General features: G+C 42.6%; 1 protein-coding gene across 2 annotated transcripts in view; it reads right to left on the bottom strand.

The window, feature by feature from the left end:
• The window catches only part of SIDT1 (SID1 transmembrane family member 1), a 321,104-nt gene that overhangs the window by 64,451 nt on the left and 238,869 nt on the right, over window positions 1–17,784 (bottom strand). For both annotated transcript variants that reach the window (XM_053705818.1, XM_053705819.1), the window contains exons 18-21: window positions 9,945–10,062; window positions 9,582–9,718; window positions 7,257–7,365; window positions 5,996–6,072 (exon numbers count right to left, since the gene is read on the bottom strand). In XM_053705818.1, coding sequence (XP_053561793.1) covers window positions 5,996–6,072; window positions 7,257–7,365; window positions 9,582–9,718; window positions 9,945–10,062 — 441 coding nt within the window. The remainder of the gene's footprint in view (window positions 1–5,995; window positions 6,073–7,256; window positions 7,366–9,581; window positions 9,719–9,944; window positions 10,063–17,784) is intronic.

Raw genomic sequence — 17,784 nt, 5'->3', positions numbered from 1 at the left:
GAAAAGGAAGTTGCCTAATAATTATGCACACCTGATATAGGGTGTTGATGTCATTAGACCACACCCCTTCTCATTACAGAGATGCACATCACCTAATATGCTTAATTGGTAGTAGGCTTTCGAGCCTATACAGCTTGGAGTAAGACAACATGCATAAAGAGGATGATGTGGTCAAAATACTCATTTGCCTAATAATTCTGCACTCCCTGTAAATATTAATCCTAAAATAGCTATAATATAATTATAATTTATAGTGTAGCTATATTAGGATTTATTTTACAGGTAAGTATTTAGCTTTAAATAGGAATAATTTATTTAATAAGAGATAATTAATTTTGTTAGATAAATTATATTTAACTTAGGGGGGTGTTAGTGTTAGGGTTAGACTTAGCGGTGAGCTCCAGTCGGCAGATTAGGGGTTAATAATTGAAGTTAGGTGTCGGCGATGTTAGGGAGGGCAGATAAGGGGTTAATACTATTTATTATAGGGTTAGTGAGGCGGATTAGGGGGTTAATAACTTTATTACAGTAGCGGTGAGGTCCGCTCGGCAGATTAGGGGTTAATAAGTGTAGGCAGGTGGAGGCGACGTTGTGGGGGGCAGATTAGGGGTTAATAAATATAATATAGGGGTCGGCGGTGTTAGGGGCAGCAGATTAGGGGTACATAGGGATAATGTAAGTAGCGGCGGTTTACGGAGCGGCAGATTAGGGGTTAATAATAATATGTAGGGGTCAGCGATAGCGGGGGCGGCAGATTAGGGGTTAATAAGTGTAAGGTTAGGGGTGTTTAGACTCGGGGTACATGTTAGAGTGTTAGGTGCAGACGTAGGAAGTGTTTCCGCATAGCAAACAATGGGGCTGCGTTAGGAGCTGAACGCGGCTTTTTTGCAGGTGTTAGGTTTTTTTTTCAGCTCAAACAGCCCCATTGTTTCCTATGGGGGAATCGTGCACGAGCACGTTTTTGTGGCTGGCCGCGTCCGTAAGCAACTCTGGTATCGAGAGTTGAAGCTGCATTAAATATGCTCTACGCTCCTTTTTTGGAGCCTAACGCAGCCTTTATGTGGACTCTCAATACCAGAGTTATTTTTATGGTGCGGCCAGAAAAAAGCCGGCGTTAGCTACGCGGGTCCTTACCGACAAAACTCTAAATCTAGCCGTAAGTCTGCAGCGCACACTTCCAGTGAAAAACGCACAACTGTCTGCAAAATAAATAATGAAAGTATATTGCAAAGTTTATTGTCCCTGTAAGGTGTCCCCAACTAATGGTGTCACACAGATAGCATTTTAATTGGTGGGCACTCTATTCAAAAAATATAGGGCAGACAAGGATAATGAATGAGAGCAAGTCCGCTTAATGCCTACCCTTTGTCTGAATTCAGCTAAATATCCCTTTAATTTTACATAAACAAACACCCACTGCTGTTTGCTATATTATTATTATTATTATTATTCTTTATTTATAAAGCGCCAACAGATTCCGCAGCGCTGTCCATGGGTACAAAGATAAAAGTACAGTACAATACAATATAGAAGACACCAAAGTATAACAAAACAAATACAGGGGGAATTGAGGGCCCTGTTTCCGTGGGAACTTACAATCTAGATGGTAGGAGGGTGAGAAACAGGAGGTGGGGACTGCAAAGGTGAGAATGATGTTAGTGTGGAGTTAGATGGGGCAGCAGTTAGGCAGGTAGAATTAATTTTTTACTGATTTAGAGATAGGCTTCCATGAACAGAAAGGTCTTTAGGGAGCATTTAAAGGAGGAAAAGTTAGGGGAAAGTCTAACAGCTCTAGGAAGTGCATTCCAGATGGTTGGTGCCGCACGAGAGAAGTCCTGTAGCCTGGCATGGGAGGAGGTGATGGTAGAAGATGCAAGGAGCAGGTCATTGTTGGATCTTAGGGGGCGGGCTGGAGTATATTTCTTGATGAGTGAGGACAGGTGGGGGGGGGGGGGGCTACGTTGGTAAGGGCTTTGTAGGTCAGGATGAGAATTTTGAATTTAATTCTGCTGTGGATGGGTAGCCAGTGAAGGGACTCACAGAGAGGTGGATTAGCCTAGCAGAGGCATTTAGGATGGATTGAAGAGGGGAGAGGCGGGAGAGAGGGAGGCTAGTTAGTAGGTTATTACAGTAGTCAAGTCGGGAGATTACCAGGGAGTGGATTAGCTGTTTAGTAGTTTCAGCACTCAGAAATGGACGGATTTTGGAGATATTGCGTAGATGGTTGCGACAGGAGGAAGAGAGCAATTGGATGTGGGGAATGAAGGACAGATTGGAGTCAAGTGTAACTCCTAGGACACGGACTTGGGGTGATGGGGAGATAGTGGTATCACCAACAGTGATTGAAAAGTTAGGAACCGGGGTAGAATTAGAGGGGGGGATTAGAAGGAGCTCAGTCTTGGACATATTGATTTTTAGGTGGTGAGAGGCCATCCAAGAAGAAATGCCAGATAAGCAGACACCGATGTGAGCAAGGACAGAAGGAGAGAGTGAAGGGGGGGGATAGGTAGATCTGGGTATCATCAGCATAGAGGTGGTAGTTGAAGCCATAGCTACTGATAAGTTTTCCCAGTGAGGATGTATAAATAGAGAAGAGTAGGGGACCCAGAACAGAGCCTTGAGGTACTCCAACAGACAGAGGCAATGGAGAGGAGTCGCCACCAGCAAAGGAGACAGAAAAGGACCTATTAGAGAGATAAGAGTGGATCCAGGAAAGGGCAGTGTCAGAGAGCCCAAAGGAGCTGAGAGTCCGTAGGAGAAGGGGATGGTCAACTGTGTCAAAGGCAGCAGACAGATCAAGTAAGATAAGTATTGAGTAGTGGCCATTTTTTTTTAGCAGAAAGAAGATCATTAGTAACTTTGGTGAGGGCAGTCTCAGTTGAGTGTTGGGAACGGAAGCCGGATTGTAAGGGGTCAAGCAGTGAGTTGGAGGACAAGAAGTGGGTTAAGCAATCGAAGACTAGTTTTTCCAGGACTTTTGAAGCTAGCGGAAGCAGTGATATGGGGCGGTAGTTTGCAGGAGAATTGGGGTCGAGGGAGGGTTTTTTGAGGATGGGGGTGACCTTTGCATGTTTGAAGGAAGATGGGAATGAACCGGTAGTAAGGGATAGGTTAAATATGTGAGTAAGAGCTGGAGTGAGGGTAGAAGACAGAGACGGTATTAGATGTGAAGGGATAGGGTCAAGTGGGCAGGTAGTGAGGTGTGAGGAAGACAATAGGGAACTCACTTCATTCTCAGAGGTAGGGGGGAATGTGCTGAGAGTGGTGGAGGGGGTTGCCGGGGGCGGAGATGGAAGGTTGCAGACTTGTGTTGGGATATTACTTCGGATGGTAATTGTTTTGTTGAAAAAGTAGTCTGCCAGGTCTTGAGCACTAAAGGCAGATGAAGGGGGTGGTGAAGGTGGGTAAAGGAGAGAGTTGAAAATGGAGAAGAGACGTTTAGGGTTTGTGGAGTGAGTAGATATAAGAGAAGAGAAGTAGGTTTGCTTGGCTAAGTGAAGGGCAGAGGAGTAAGAATAAAGAATGAACTTATAGTGAAGGAAATCTGATTCAGAGCGGGATTTCCTCCAGGCACGTTCAGCAGCACGGGAGCATTTTTGCAGGTAGCGTGTTTGGTTAGAGTGCCAGGGTTGGAGCTGACGACGTGGGGTTTTGCGTATTTGGGGAGGAGCAAAAGTGTCCAGTGCCGAGGAGAGAGTATTGTTGTAGTGGGTTGTAGCAAGGTCAGGGCAGGATATTGTGGAAGTGTGGGGGAGGTGTTTTTGAATAAGGTTGGAGAGTTGTAGAGGATCCACAGTGTGCGGGGGTGAGGGGGAGAAGTAGGTTTAGCCTGTATATTAAGCTTAAAGGTGAGCAGATGGTGGTCTGAGATGGGAAATGGGAGACAGGTGGCGTCAGAGGGAGAGCAGAGGTAGGAGAATACTAGATCAATAGAGTTTCCGTCGCGGTGAGTAGGGAATATGGTGGATTGTGAGAGACCAAAGGAGTTTGTGAGTGAGAGAAGTTTAGAGGCAGCAGGGGCAGATGGGTTATCAATGGGGATGTTGAAGTCCCCCAGGATTAAAGCAGGTGTATTTGTAGAGAGAAAGTGAGAAAGTCAGGCAGCGAAGTTATCAAGGAATTGGGAGGTTGGTCCAGGGGGGCGATAGATAACTGCCACCCTGAGGGAGAGGGGGGGGGGGAATAGTCGGATGCAGTGAACTTCAAAGGAGGAAAAGGAGAGAGATGGATGAGGCTGCAGGTGCTGAAAGGAGCAGGAGGGGGAGAGTAAGATTCCAACACCGCTACCATGTCTATCACCTGGCCTAGGTGTGTGGCTAAAGTGGAGACCACCATGCGTGAGAGCAGCAATGGAAGCAGTATCAGAAGAAGATAACCAGGTTTCAGTAATTGCTAGAAGATTGAAAGCATTAGAAATAAAAAGGTCATGAACAGTTGTAAGTTTGTTACAGATGGAGTGAGCATTCCAAAGAGCACAAGAAAAGAGAGGGGATAAGCGCTGTGTGTTAATAGAGATGAGATTGTTAGGATTGCGTGACCTAGAGTTTTTGCAGTGGGGGACTGAGTGAGAGTGTAAAAGTGTGGTTATTGCTGCAGGGCCAGGGTTAGGAGAGATGTCACCAGCAGCAAGCAGTAGTAGGAGTGTGAGTGACAGAAGGTGAGAGGGGGACTTGTAGGAGCGGGTGTGATTAGACACAGGAGAGATGTCACCAGCAGCAAGCAGTAGGAGGAGTGTGAGTGACAGAAGGTGAGAGGGGGACTTGTAGGAGCGAGTATGATTAGACACAGGAGAGACGTCACCAGCAGCAAGCAGTAGGAGGAGTGTGAGTGACAGAAGGTGAGAGTGAGACTTGTAGGAGCGGGTATGATTAGACACAGGAGAGATGTCACCAGCAGCAAGCAGTAGTAGCAGTGAGAGTGACAGAAGGTGAGAGTGAGACTTGTAGGAGCGGGTATGATTAGACACAGGAGAGATGTCACCAGCAGCAAGCAGTAGTAGCAGTGAGAGTGACAGAAGGTGAGAGTGAGACTTGTAGGAGCGGGTATGATTAGACACAGGAGAGTTAGATGGGGAAGTATTTCTAAGGAGACAAAGTAGTTCATGAGAGGACAGCATAGGGGATGAGAGAAGGGAGGGTGAGATAAGGATAGTGTGTGGGTTATTGTTGCTACAGGGAAATGCAGTGAGTTTTAGGAAAAGGGCTGACAGAGATAGCAGAAAATACATGGAAAGCATTGTGTAGGTGTATAGTTTGTAAGTTTTACCTGTTAGTGGGACTGTAGTTTCTAACTCCAGTTCTTAACTCGGCACTTGTAACACAGGGCACAAAGAGCCAAGGCTTCAGAGAGCCAGGTGTTCACTTATTTCTAGTAGTCAGATTATAAATTGTAATGATTTGAATCAGGACAGCTGTGCACAGGCAGACTAGTTAGGAGACTGGAGTTATACACACTTGCAAATTAGATTGGGGGAAGACAAATGGTTGGGAAGCACAGATATTGTACAAAGGAACTGATAACAAATCTAACAAAAAATCATAAATCCAGACAGCAGGAGAGATGCATACCTGTGTATTTTAGCAAATTAAAGGGATACAGAGGAGCAACCAGGCAGATAAAGGAAGCAGGAGAGATGCATACCTGTGTATTTTAGCAAATTAAAGGGATACAGAGGGGCAACCAGGCAGATAAAGGAAGCAGGAGAGATGCATACCTGTGTATTTTAGCAAATTAAAGGGATACAGAGGGGCAACCAGGCAGATAAAGGAAGCAGGAGAGATGCATACCTGTGCATTTTAGCAAATTAAAGGGATACAGAGGGGCAACCAGGCAGATAAAGGAAGCAGGAGAGATGCATACCAGTGTATTTTAGCAAATTAAAGGGATACAGAGGGGCGACCTGGTAACATTTTCTAGATAAAATGCCACACATTAAAGAAATATATAGTGCTGTGTATTTACATCCTCACAAACAGATTGAAACAGATTTACTCACCATGTAAATAGGGCGGCTACACTGCTGTATGCAGTCTGTGTATAGGACCTGACCAATTCGGCGGAAAATACCAAAGTCTGTAGGATAAGCATAAAAACTACAATTATCTGCTGAATTCTGAATCCTTTGTATTTCTTCTATTCATCCGAGATAAACACATTCTGCATTCACCGTATGACAAATAAAAATACGTACGATTTGAAAATCGTGACATTGTTTATGAAGAACAATTGCAAGCAATGCTTTGTGTGTGTCACAGCAGGTGACAGTTACAGGTTTATTTATTTTTTCCATCTCCCAAGCTCAGATGTATGGGGGGTGTATTGTTTGCAAAATGACGTATTGTGTTTGGGCAAATAAAACATCACTGTCTTCTTCACATTTGGTAAAAGTTGCGCAGTTCATATGTTGTAATACTGAGTGCTGAAGTGCTGGAGTTTCGGGTGAGTCATTTTTTCGCTTTCTGCTAGAAACCTATTTTCTGATTGGTAAATTATAATGATATTTCTCAGCCCTGTAAACAAACATGTCTATACTGTATATCTTATAATAGAGTGAGAGGCAATATATAAAGACGTCTGACCTTGTTTGTTTAAGAGAACAAACTATGAAGTCATTTATTCTGTAGGCGGAGGATAATGCACAAGTGAAGAATCTTAGGTTATAAACAAAGCTTAAAGGGACAGTCTACACCCAGACTTTTTATTTAAAAATATAGATTATCCCTTTATTACCCATTCCCCAGTTTTGCATAACCAACAATGTTATATTAATATACTTTTTACCTCTGTGATTAACTTGTTTCTAAGCCTCTGTAGACTGCCCCCTTATCTCAGCCCTTTTGACAGACATGCAGTTTAGCCAATCAGTGCTGACTCTTAAATAACTCCACAGGAGTGAGCACAGTGTTATCTATATAATACACATGAACTTGCAGTGTCTAACTGTCAAAAACTGTCAAAATGCACTGACATAAGTTCAGTTCAACAGCACAAGACTGTCCCTTTAATCTAATTTTACCATAGGATTCCCTGTACATATGACACAATCCTGTTAATATACAGTAGAAGACACACAAACACTTGGTTACCTGCGTTGGACACATCTGACACAAGAAGGCAAAGAAAGAAGAAGAAAGGTGAGAGGTTACAGCATCATTGTCTGTTGTACAGGATGTAACTGACTGCGACACAGAGAGAAGCTGCAGTATAATCATCCCTGAGACCTCTTATACCCCATACACGTCACATGGTGGTCTTACCGATCCGGAATCGTCCCATGTAATAGATGTGAGTGCTGAGGGCCAGGGAACCCAGGATGTGAATGATGGAAAATATCACCCAGAACCAGATGTTATTTTTCCCAAAAACCTAAAACAAAAAAAGTGATCTAGGATTAGTAACCTTTACCCTGAGGAGCAGCAATCCCACCCTCTATATCACCCATCTCATGGAAGTATATGGAGTCATTTGTTCATATAACGTTTTATTTATATCAGTTACATGGAACAAACATCTTTATTAAATAATTTCATTATCTTTTTATAGAGAATCAGTTCCGCAAAGAAAGGTCAGGAAAAAATATAGAAAAGGAATAATATGTAACATTGCAGCTATTTGTCTATCAATCATACATCTATCCATCCATTAATCTATTTATCTATCCATTCATCTATTTATCCATCCATTTATCTATCCATCCATCCATCTATTTGTCTATCTATCTATCTATCTATCTATCCATCTATTTATCTATCCATCTATCTATCTATCTATCTACAGTATCTACAGGGAGTGCAGAATTATTAGGCAAATGAGTATTTTGACCACATCATCCTCTTTATGCATGTTGTCTTACTCCAAGCTGTATAGGCTCGAAAGCCTACTACCAATTAAGCATATTAGGTGATGTGCATCTCTGTAATGAGAAGGGGTGTGGTCTAATGACATCAACACCCTATATCAGGTGTGCATAATTATTAGGCAACTTCCTTTCCTTTGGCAAAATGGGTCAAAAGAAGGACTTGACAGGCTCAGAAAAGTCAAAAATAGTGAGATATCTTGCAGAGGGATGCAGCACTCTTAAAATTGCAAAGCTTCTGAAGCGTGATCATCAAACAATCAAGCGTTTCATTCAAAATAGTCAACAGGGTCGCAAGAAGCGTGTGGAAAAACCAAGGCGCAAAATAACTGCCCATGAACTGAGAAAAGTCAAGCGTGCAGCTGCCAAGATGCCACTTGCCACCAGTTTGGCCATATTTCAGAGCTGCAACATCACTGGAGTGCCCAAAAGCACAAGGTGTGCAATACTCAGAGACATGGCCAAGGTAAGAAAGGCTGAAAGACGACCACCACTGTACAAGACACAAGCTGAAACGTCAAGACTGGGCCAAGAAATATCTCAAGACTGATTTTTCTAAGGTTTTATGGAGTGATGAAATGAGAGTGAGTCTTGATAGGCCAGATGGATGGGCCCGTGGCTGGATTGGTAAAGGGCAGAGAGCTCCAGTCCGACTCAGACGCCAGCAAGGTGGAGGTGGAGTACTGGTTTGGGCTGGTATCATCAAAGATGAGCTTGTGGGGCCTTTTTCTGGTTGAGGATGGAGTCAAGCTCAACTCCCAGTCCTACTGCCAGTTTCTGGAAGACACCTTCTTCAAGCAGTGGTACAGGAAGAAGTCTGCATCCTTCAAGAAAAACATGATTTTCATGCAGGACAATGCTCCATCACACGCGTCCAAGTACTCCACAGCGTGGATGGGCAAGAAAGGGTATAAAAGAAGAAAATCTAATGACATGGCCTCCTTGTTCACCTGATCTGAACCCCATTGAGAACCTGTGGTCCATCATCAAATGTGAGATTTTACAAGGAGGGAAAAACAGTACACCTCTCTGAACAGTGTCTGGGAGGCTGTGGTTGCTGCTGCACGCAATGTTGATGGGTGAACAGATCAAAACACTGACAGAATCCATGGATGGCAGGCTTTTGAGTGTCCTTGCAAAGAAAGGTGGCTATATTGGTCACTGATTTGTTTTTGTTTTGTTTTTGAATGTCAGAAATGTATATTTGTGAATGTTGAGATGTTATATTGGTTTCACTGGTAAAAATAAATAATTGAAATGGGTATATATTTGTTTTTTGTTAAGTTGCCTAATAATTATGCACGGTAATAGTCACCTGCACACACAGATATCCCCCTAAAATAGCTAAAACTAAAAACAAACTAAAAACTACTTCCAAAACTATTCAGCTTTGATATTAATGAGTTTTTTGGGTTCATTGAGAACATGGTTGTTGTTCAATAATAAAATTAATCCTCAAAAATACAACTTGCCTAATAATTCTGCACTCCCTGTATCTGCCTGTATATCTATCTATCTATCTATCTATCTATCTATCTATCTATCTATCTATATATCTATCTATCTATCTATCTATCTATCTATAACACTAATGAATAACTGATTCTACAAAATCTATGATTTTATGAGTGACCTGACATATACAATAATAGGACAGATTAAAAAGACTGTCTATGTATAAGGTACAAAAGCCCCTTAGGGGACTGCAGTACAGAAGTGTACCCACCACGCCAAGGACGGCAAGGAAGATGATCAAGGCGAATGATGCGTAAGCAGAATAGGCGCTGGCGTTGATGTCAGGGTGACGGGTCTGGTACAACTTGAGCATGCACAGACCAGCGATCATATACATGAAGGATGTGTCTGTGGGGTACAGATGGATAAAGGCGGTGCAGAATTTGTTGGCGCTTTATAAATAAAGTATAACAATAAAAATGATAATAATAAAGTTTAGGGCAGAGCAAATGATTGCACACGAAGTGGATATTAGTGTAGCTAAGTCCAGGTCACATTACTGCCTTTGTTAAATCTTTTTCTGAAATTAAACTAAAACATTGAGAAGTTGAGTATGCGTCCCTCCCCAGCTTACCAAACTGGAAGTTGGAGTAGTTTGGACACACATGATAACAAGCGCTCAAAACACCTTCCATGACTAAGGCGATGCCCATCGTATAGAAAAGTCCAAAATGCTTTGGGATGCCGTAATCCTACAGAAATAAGAACATGAGAAAAGATGATATGGATTAAACTTCATAAGAAAGAGCCATTAGTCAACACATGTAATAAAAACGTACAGAGTGCGAGCTTGGGAGCGCAAGTTCACTATTCACGGCTATAAACATCTTAACTGAATTGCAGGAGTTTCCTCCATTCTAAATGAATCATTTGACTGCCAGAGTGATGCATCTCTGGAAGCTTAAAGGGATAGGGAATTGAAAATTCATCTTGCATGATTCAGATAGAGCATGTTATTTTAAGATACTTTTAAATTCACTTCTATTTTTAAATATGCTTTGTTCTCTCGGTATCCTTTGCTGAAAAAGAATACGCACATATCCTCACTAGTGGGAGCTAGCGCTGATTGGTGCCTATGCATATTTGTCTCTTGTGATTGGCTAACTAGATGTGTTCAGCTTCCTGCCAGTAGTGCAATGCTGTTCCTACAGCAAAGGATAACAAGAGAATGAAGTAAATTTGGTAATAGAAGTAAATTGGATAGTTTATTAAAATTAAATGTTCTGTCCAAATCACAAAATACATTTTTGGGGTTTCCTGTCCATTTAAAGGGACAGGAATCTATGATTTACATAGTACATACAATTTTAAACAACTCCCCAAATGACTTATTTTATTAATTTTCTTCTTGTTATTGTTTCTTTAAGAAGCAGCAAGGCACTAACGTGAGCTAACGGAACACATGGGTAAGCTAATCACAAGATGCTTATATGTGCAGTCACCAATCAGCAGCTAGCTCACAGCTCCTAAGCCTACCTAGGTATGCTTTTCAACAAAGGATACCAAGACAATCAAACAAATTAGATACAAGAAGTAAATTTAGAAAGTTGTTTAAAATGGTTTGCTCAATCTGAATCATGAAAGAAAAATGTTGGGTTTCATGTCCCTTTGAAGGAATACTAAAATCAAAACTAAACTAAACTAAAGCATGAAATAAAAAAAAACAACTTTCTGAGTTACTTCTATTAGCAGATTATTTTTATATGCACACTTTCTGAGGCACCAGCTACTATTGAGCATGTGCAAGAGTTCACAGCATTAAGATATATAGGTCTGTGATTGGCTGATAGCAATCACATGATACAGGGACAAGGAAATTAAACAAAGCAATGACAAATCAACTGTTTACCTGAAATTCAAAGCGCTATTGCATTGTTTTTATTATTATGCATCTGCTGACTATGCCCTTACACAATGAGGCCTATTTATGAAATGTCTGTGGGACCTGATCTGACAGTGCGGATCAGGTCCAACAGACATCGCTGAATGCGGAGAGCAATACGCTCTCCGTATTCAGCATTGCACCAGCTCTTGTGAGCTGCTGGTGCAACTCCGCCCCCTGCAGACTCGGGTGTCAATCAACCTGATCGTACTCGATCGGGTTTGAATTCCGGCGATGTCTGTCCGTCTGCTCAGAGCAGGCGGACAGAATTATGGAGCAGCGGTCTTTAGATCGCTGCTTCATAACTGCTGTTTCTGGCGAGTCTGCAGGCTCGCCAGAAACACGGGCCCACACGCTCCATTCGGAGCTTGATAGATAGACCCCAATATGTTTTCTGGTGCCCTTTGTATATAATTCTACAGCCTTGGCACCCGAAAAAAAATATTTTGATCTCTTTCACACAGCTTTTTTACATTCTTGTTTTAAAGTTTAAGATTTGTGCATGCTCAGTGTATATTTTAATAAATAAAAACCTAAAATATTGTGACTAGTGCACAACTAAAATGCACTTATTAGAATGTTAATTTATAGCAGCAATGAATAATAATTTAAAAAAATATAATTGTAAGGTTAGGGATTTAGTGTGAATATATCCGTTGCACTATATGGCAGCACTTTTACAACAATGTTTGTAACAATGCTATATATTTTTGCAAACACTGCTGCCATCTAGTGCTCAAAAGTGTAAAATATTGCTACAAACATTGCTGCAAAACTGCTGCTATTAAGTGCACCAGACACGTGCATGATCTTGTACCTATACAACAAGTTTAGTAAGAGAATGAAGCATATTTGATAAACGAGCAACACTGAATTTTTTTTTCTTCAAACCTCTTTCTCTTTTTGTCTCTGAATAATAAAAACATAATTTATGCTTACCTGATAAATTTATTTCTCTTGTAGTGTATCCAGTCCACGGATCATCCATTACTTGTGGGATATTCTCCTTCCCAACAGGAAGTTGCAAGAGGATCACCCACAGCAGAGCTGCTATATAGCTCCTCCCCTCACTGCCATATCCAGTCATTCGACCGAAACAAGCCGAGAAAGGAGAAACCATAGGGTGCAGTGGTCACTATAGTTTAATTAAAATTTAGACCTGCCTGAAAAGGACAGGGCGGGCCGTGGACTGGATACACTACAAGAGAAATAAATTTATCAGGTAAGCATAAATTATGTTTTCTCTTGTTAAGTGTATCCAGTCCACGGATCATCCATTACTTGTGGGATACCAATTACCAAAGCTAAAGTACACGGATGATGGGAGGGACAAGGCAGGAACTTAAACGGAAGGAACCACTGCCTGTAGAACCTTTCTCCCAAAAACAGCCTCCGAAGAAGCAAAAGTATCAAATTTGTAAAATTTGGAAAAAGTATGAAGGGAAGACCAAGTTGCAGCCTTGCAAATCTGTTCAGCAGAGTCCTCATTTTTAAAGGCCCAGGTGGAAGTCACAGCTCTAGTAGAATGAGCTGTAATCCTTTCAGGAGGCTGCTGTCCAGCAGTCTCATAGGCTAAACGGATTATACTCCGAAGCCAAAAAGAAAGAGAGGCTGCCGAGGCCTTCTGACCTCTCCTCTGTCCAGAGTAAACAACAAACAGGTTAGATGTTTGGCGAAAATCTTTAGTAACCTGTAAGTAAAACTTCAAGGCACGGACTACGTCTAGATTATGCAAAAGACGTTCCTTCTTTGAAGAAGGATTAGGACATAATGATGGAACAACAATCTCTTGATTGATATTCTTGTTAGAAACAACCTTAGGTAAAAACCCAGGTTTTGTACGCAGAACAACTTTATCTGAATGAAAGATCAGATAAGGAGAATCACATGTAAGGCAGATAACTCCGAGGACTCTTCGAGGCCGAGGAAATAGCCATCAGAAAAAGAACTTTCCATGGAAAGAAGATTGATATCAATAGAATGAAGGGGTTTCAAACGGAACCCCTTGAAGAACTTTAAGAACCAAGTTTAAGCTCCATGGAGGAGCAACAGGTTTAAACACAGGCCTTAATTCTAACTAAAGCTGACAAACTGCAGCCCCTGAACGTCTGGAACTTGTGCCAGACGCTTGTGTAAAAGAATAGACAGAGCAGAAATCTGTCCCTTTTAAAGAACTAGCTGATAATCCTTTGTCCAAAACCCTCTTGGAGGAAGGACAATATCCTAGGAATCCTAACCCTACTCCATGAGTAATTCTTGGATTCACACCAATGAAGATATTTACGCCATATCTTGTGGTAAATTTTCCTGGTGACAGGCTTTCGTGCCTGTATTAAGGTATCAATTACTGACTTGGACAAGCCACGCTTTGATAGGATCAAGCGTTCAATCTCCATGCAGTCAGTCTCAGAGAAAGTAGATTCGGATGATTGAAAGGACCTTGTATTAGAAGGTCTTGTCTCAGAGGCAGAGTCCATGGTGGAAAGGATGGACATGTCCACTAGGTCTGCATACCAGGTCCTGCGTGGCCACGCAGGCGCTTATCAATATCACTGATGCTCTCTTTCTGTTTGATTTTGGCAATCAGACGAGGGAGCAGAGGAAACGGTGGAAAAACACATAAGCCAGGTTGAAGAACCAAGGCGCTGCTAGAGCATCTATCAGTGCCGCTTCTGGGTCCTGGACCTGGATCGTAACAAGGAAGCTTGGCGTTCTGGCGAGACGCCATGAGATCCAATTCTGGTTTGCCCCCAACGGAGAACCAATTGAGCAAACACCTCCGGATGGAGTTCCCCCCATTCCCCCCGATGAAAAGTCTGACGACTAGAAAATCCGCCTCCCAGTTCTCTACACCTGGGATATGGATCGCTGACAGGTGGCAAGAGTGAGTCTCTGCCCAGCGAATTATCTTGGAGACTTCTGACATCGCTAGGGAAACTCTGGTTCCCCCTTGATGGTTGATGTAAGCCACAGTCGTGATGTTGTCCGACTGAAATCTGATGAACCTCAGTGTTGCTAGCTGAGGCCAAGCCAGAAGAGCATTGAATATTGCTCTTAACTCCAGAATATTTATTGGGAGGAGTTTCTCCTCCTGAGTCCATGAACCCTGAGCCTTCAGGGAGTTCCAGACTGCACCCCAACCTAGAAGGCTGGCATCTGTTGTTACAACTGTCCAATCTGGTCTGCGAAAGGTCATACCCTTGGACATATGGGCCTGAGATAACCACCAGAGAAGAGAATCTCTGGTTTCCTGATCCAGATTTAGTAGAGGGGACAAATCTGTGTAATCCCCATTTCACTGACTGAGCATGCATAATTGCAGCGGTCTGAGATGCAGAGCGCGCGATGGCAACTATGTCCCATCGCCGCTACCATTAAGCCGATTACTTCCAGGCACTGAGCCCACCCGTGGGGGCGCGGAATGGAGTGAAGAACACGGCAAGCATTTAGAAGTTTTGATAACCAGGACTCCGTCAGGTAAATTTTCATTTCTACAGAATCTATTAGAGTCCCTAGGAAGGAAACCCTCGTGAGAGGAGATAGAGAACTCTTTCTTCGTTCACTTTCCACCCATGCGACCTCAGGAATGCCAGAACCTATCTCTGTATGAGATTTGGCAATTTGAAAGCTTGACGCCTGTATCAGGATATCGTCCAGGTAAGGAGCCACCCGCTAAGGCCTCGCGGTCTTAGGACCGCCAGAAGTGAGCCCAGAACCTTTGTAAAAATTCTTGGGGCCTGTAGCCAACCCGAATGGAAGAGCTACAAATTGGTAATGCCTGTCTAGAAAGGCAAACCTCAGGAACTGATGATGATTCTTGTGAATCGGAATGTGAAGGTTAGGCATCCTTTAAGTCCACTGTGGTCATGTACTGACCCCTCTTGGATCATGGGTAAAATGGTTCGAATAGTTTCCATCTTGAATGACGGAACTTGAGGAATTTGTTTAGGATCTTTAAATCCAAAATTGGTCTGAAGGTTCCCTCTTTTTGGGAACCACAAACAGATTTGAATAAAAACCCTGTCCTTGTTCCGTCCGCGGAACTGGATGGATCACTCCCATTACAAGGAGATCTTGTACGCAGCTTAGGAATGCCTCTTTCTTTATCTGGTTTGCAGATAATCTTGAAAGGTGAAATCTCCCTTGTGAGAGGAGAAGCTTTGAAGTCCAGAAGATATCCCTGAGATATGATCTCCAACGCCCAGGGATCCTGAACATCTCTTGCCCACGCCTGGGCGAAGAGAGAGAGTCTGCCCCCCTACTAGATCCGTCGCCGGATAGGGGGCCGTTCCTTCATGCTGTCTTAGAGGCAGCAGCAGGCTTTCTGGCCTGCTTGCCCTTGTTCAGGACTGGTTAGGGTTCCAGGCCTGCTTGGATTGAGCAAAAGTTCCTCTTGTTTTGAAGCAGAGGAAGTTGATGCTGCACCCTGCCTTGAAATTTCGGAAAGGCAACGAAAATTAGACTGTTTGGCCTTTGATTTGGCCCTGTCCTGAGGAAGGGTATGACCCTTACCTCCAGTAATGTCAGCAATAATTTCTTTCAAACCAGGCCCGAATAAGGTCTGCCCCTTGAAAGGAATGTTGAGTAATTTAGACTTTGAAGTCACATCAGCTGACCAGGATTTGAGCCCATAGCCGCCCTACGCGCCTGGATGGCGAATCCGGAATTCTTAGCCGTTAGTTTAGTCAAATGAACAATGGCATCAGAAACAAATGAGTTAGCTAGCTTAAGAGTTCTAAGCTTGTCAAAAATTTCAGTCAATGGAGCTGTATGGATGGCCTCTTCCAGGGCCTCAAACCAGAATGCCGCTGCAGCAGTGACAGGCGCAATGCATGCAAGGGGCTGTAAAATAAAACCTTGTTGAATAAACATTTTCTTAAGGTAACCCTCTAATTTTTTTATCCATTGGATCTGAAAAAGCACAACTGTCCTCAACCGGGATAGTGGTACGCTTTGCTAAAGTAGAAACTGCTCCCTCCACCTTAGGGACAGTCTGCCATAAGTCCCGTGTAGTGGCATCTATTGGAAACATTTTTCTAAATATAGGAGGTGGGGAAAAAGGCACACCGGGCCTATCCCACTCCTTACTAATAATTACTGTAAGCCTTTTAGGTATTGGAAAAACATCAGTACTCACCGTCACTGCATAGTATTTATCCAGCCTACACAATTTCTCTGGCACTGCAATTGTGTCACAGTCATTCAGAGCAGCTAATACCTCCCCAAGCAATACACGGAGGTTCTCAAGCTTAAATTTAAAATTAGAAATCTCTGAATCAGGTCTCCCCCGATTCAGAGACGTCACCCACAGACTGAAGCTCTCCGTCCTCAGGTTCTGCATATTGTGACGCAGTATCAGACATGGCTCTTACAGCATCTACGCACTCTGTATCTCGTCTAACCCCAGAGCTATCGCGCTCTGCCTCTCAATTCAGGCAATCTGGATAATACCTCTGACAGGGTATTATTTCATGATTGCCAGCCATGTCCTGCAAAGTAATCGCTATGGGCGTCCTGATGTACTTGGCGCCATATTAGCGTGCGTCCCTTGAGGTGGGAGGCGAAGGGTCCGACACGTGGGGAGAGTTAGTCGGCATAACTTCCCCCTCGACAGACCCCCTCTGGTGACAATTCTTTTATAGATAAAGACTGATCTTTACTGTTTAAGGTAAAATCAATACATTTAGTACACATTCTCCTATGGGCTCCACCATGGCTTTTAAACATAATGAACAAGTATCCTCTGTTTTCAGACATGTTTGTACAGACAAGCAATGAGAGCTAGCAAGCTTGGAAAACACTTTAAAGCAAGTTAACCAAGCAATATAAAAAAACGTTACTGTGCCTTTAAGAGAAAACAAATTTTGACAAAATTTGAAATAACAGTGAAAAAAGGCAGTTACACTAACAAAATTTTTACAGTGTATGTAACAAGTCAGCAGAGCATTGCACCCACTTGCAAATGGATGATTAACCCCTTAATAACAAAAACAGAATAATAAATGACAAAAACGTTTTTTAAACACAGTCACAACAACTGCCACAGTCTACTGTGATTGTTACCCTCCTCAAACACGACTTTGAAGCCTTTTGAGCACTTCAGAGATGTCCTGGATCATGCAGGAAGAAGCTGAATGTATCTGTCAGTATTTTATCTGCACAGAAAAGCACTAAAATAGGCCCTTCCCACTCATATTGCAACAGTGGAAAGCCTCAGGAACTGTTTCTAGGCAAAAATCAAACCAGCCATGTGGAAAAAAACTAGGCCCCAATAAGTTTTGTCACCAAACATATATAAAAACGATTAAACATGCCAGCAAACGTTTTATATTACACTTTATAAGAGTATGTATCTGTTAATAAGCCTGATACCAGTCGCTATCACTGCATTTAAGGCTTTACTTACATTAATCCGGTATCAGCAGCATTTTCTAGCAAATTCCATCCCTAGAAAAATATTAACTGCACATACCTTATTGCAGGAAAACCTGCACGCCATTCCCTCTCTGAAGTACCTCACTCCTCAGAATAT

The sequence above is a fragment of the Bombina bombina genome, chromosome 3 (genome assembly GCF_027579735.1).
Source record: "Bombina bombina isolate aBomBom1 chromosome 3, aBomBom1.pri, whole genome shotgun sequence".
NCBI lineage: Eukaryota > Metazoa > Chordata > Amphibia > Anura > Bombinatoridae > Bombina > Bombina bombina.
Note: the sequence above shows the minus strand (reverse complement) of the source record. Positions and strands in the feature narration are given on the sequence as shown.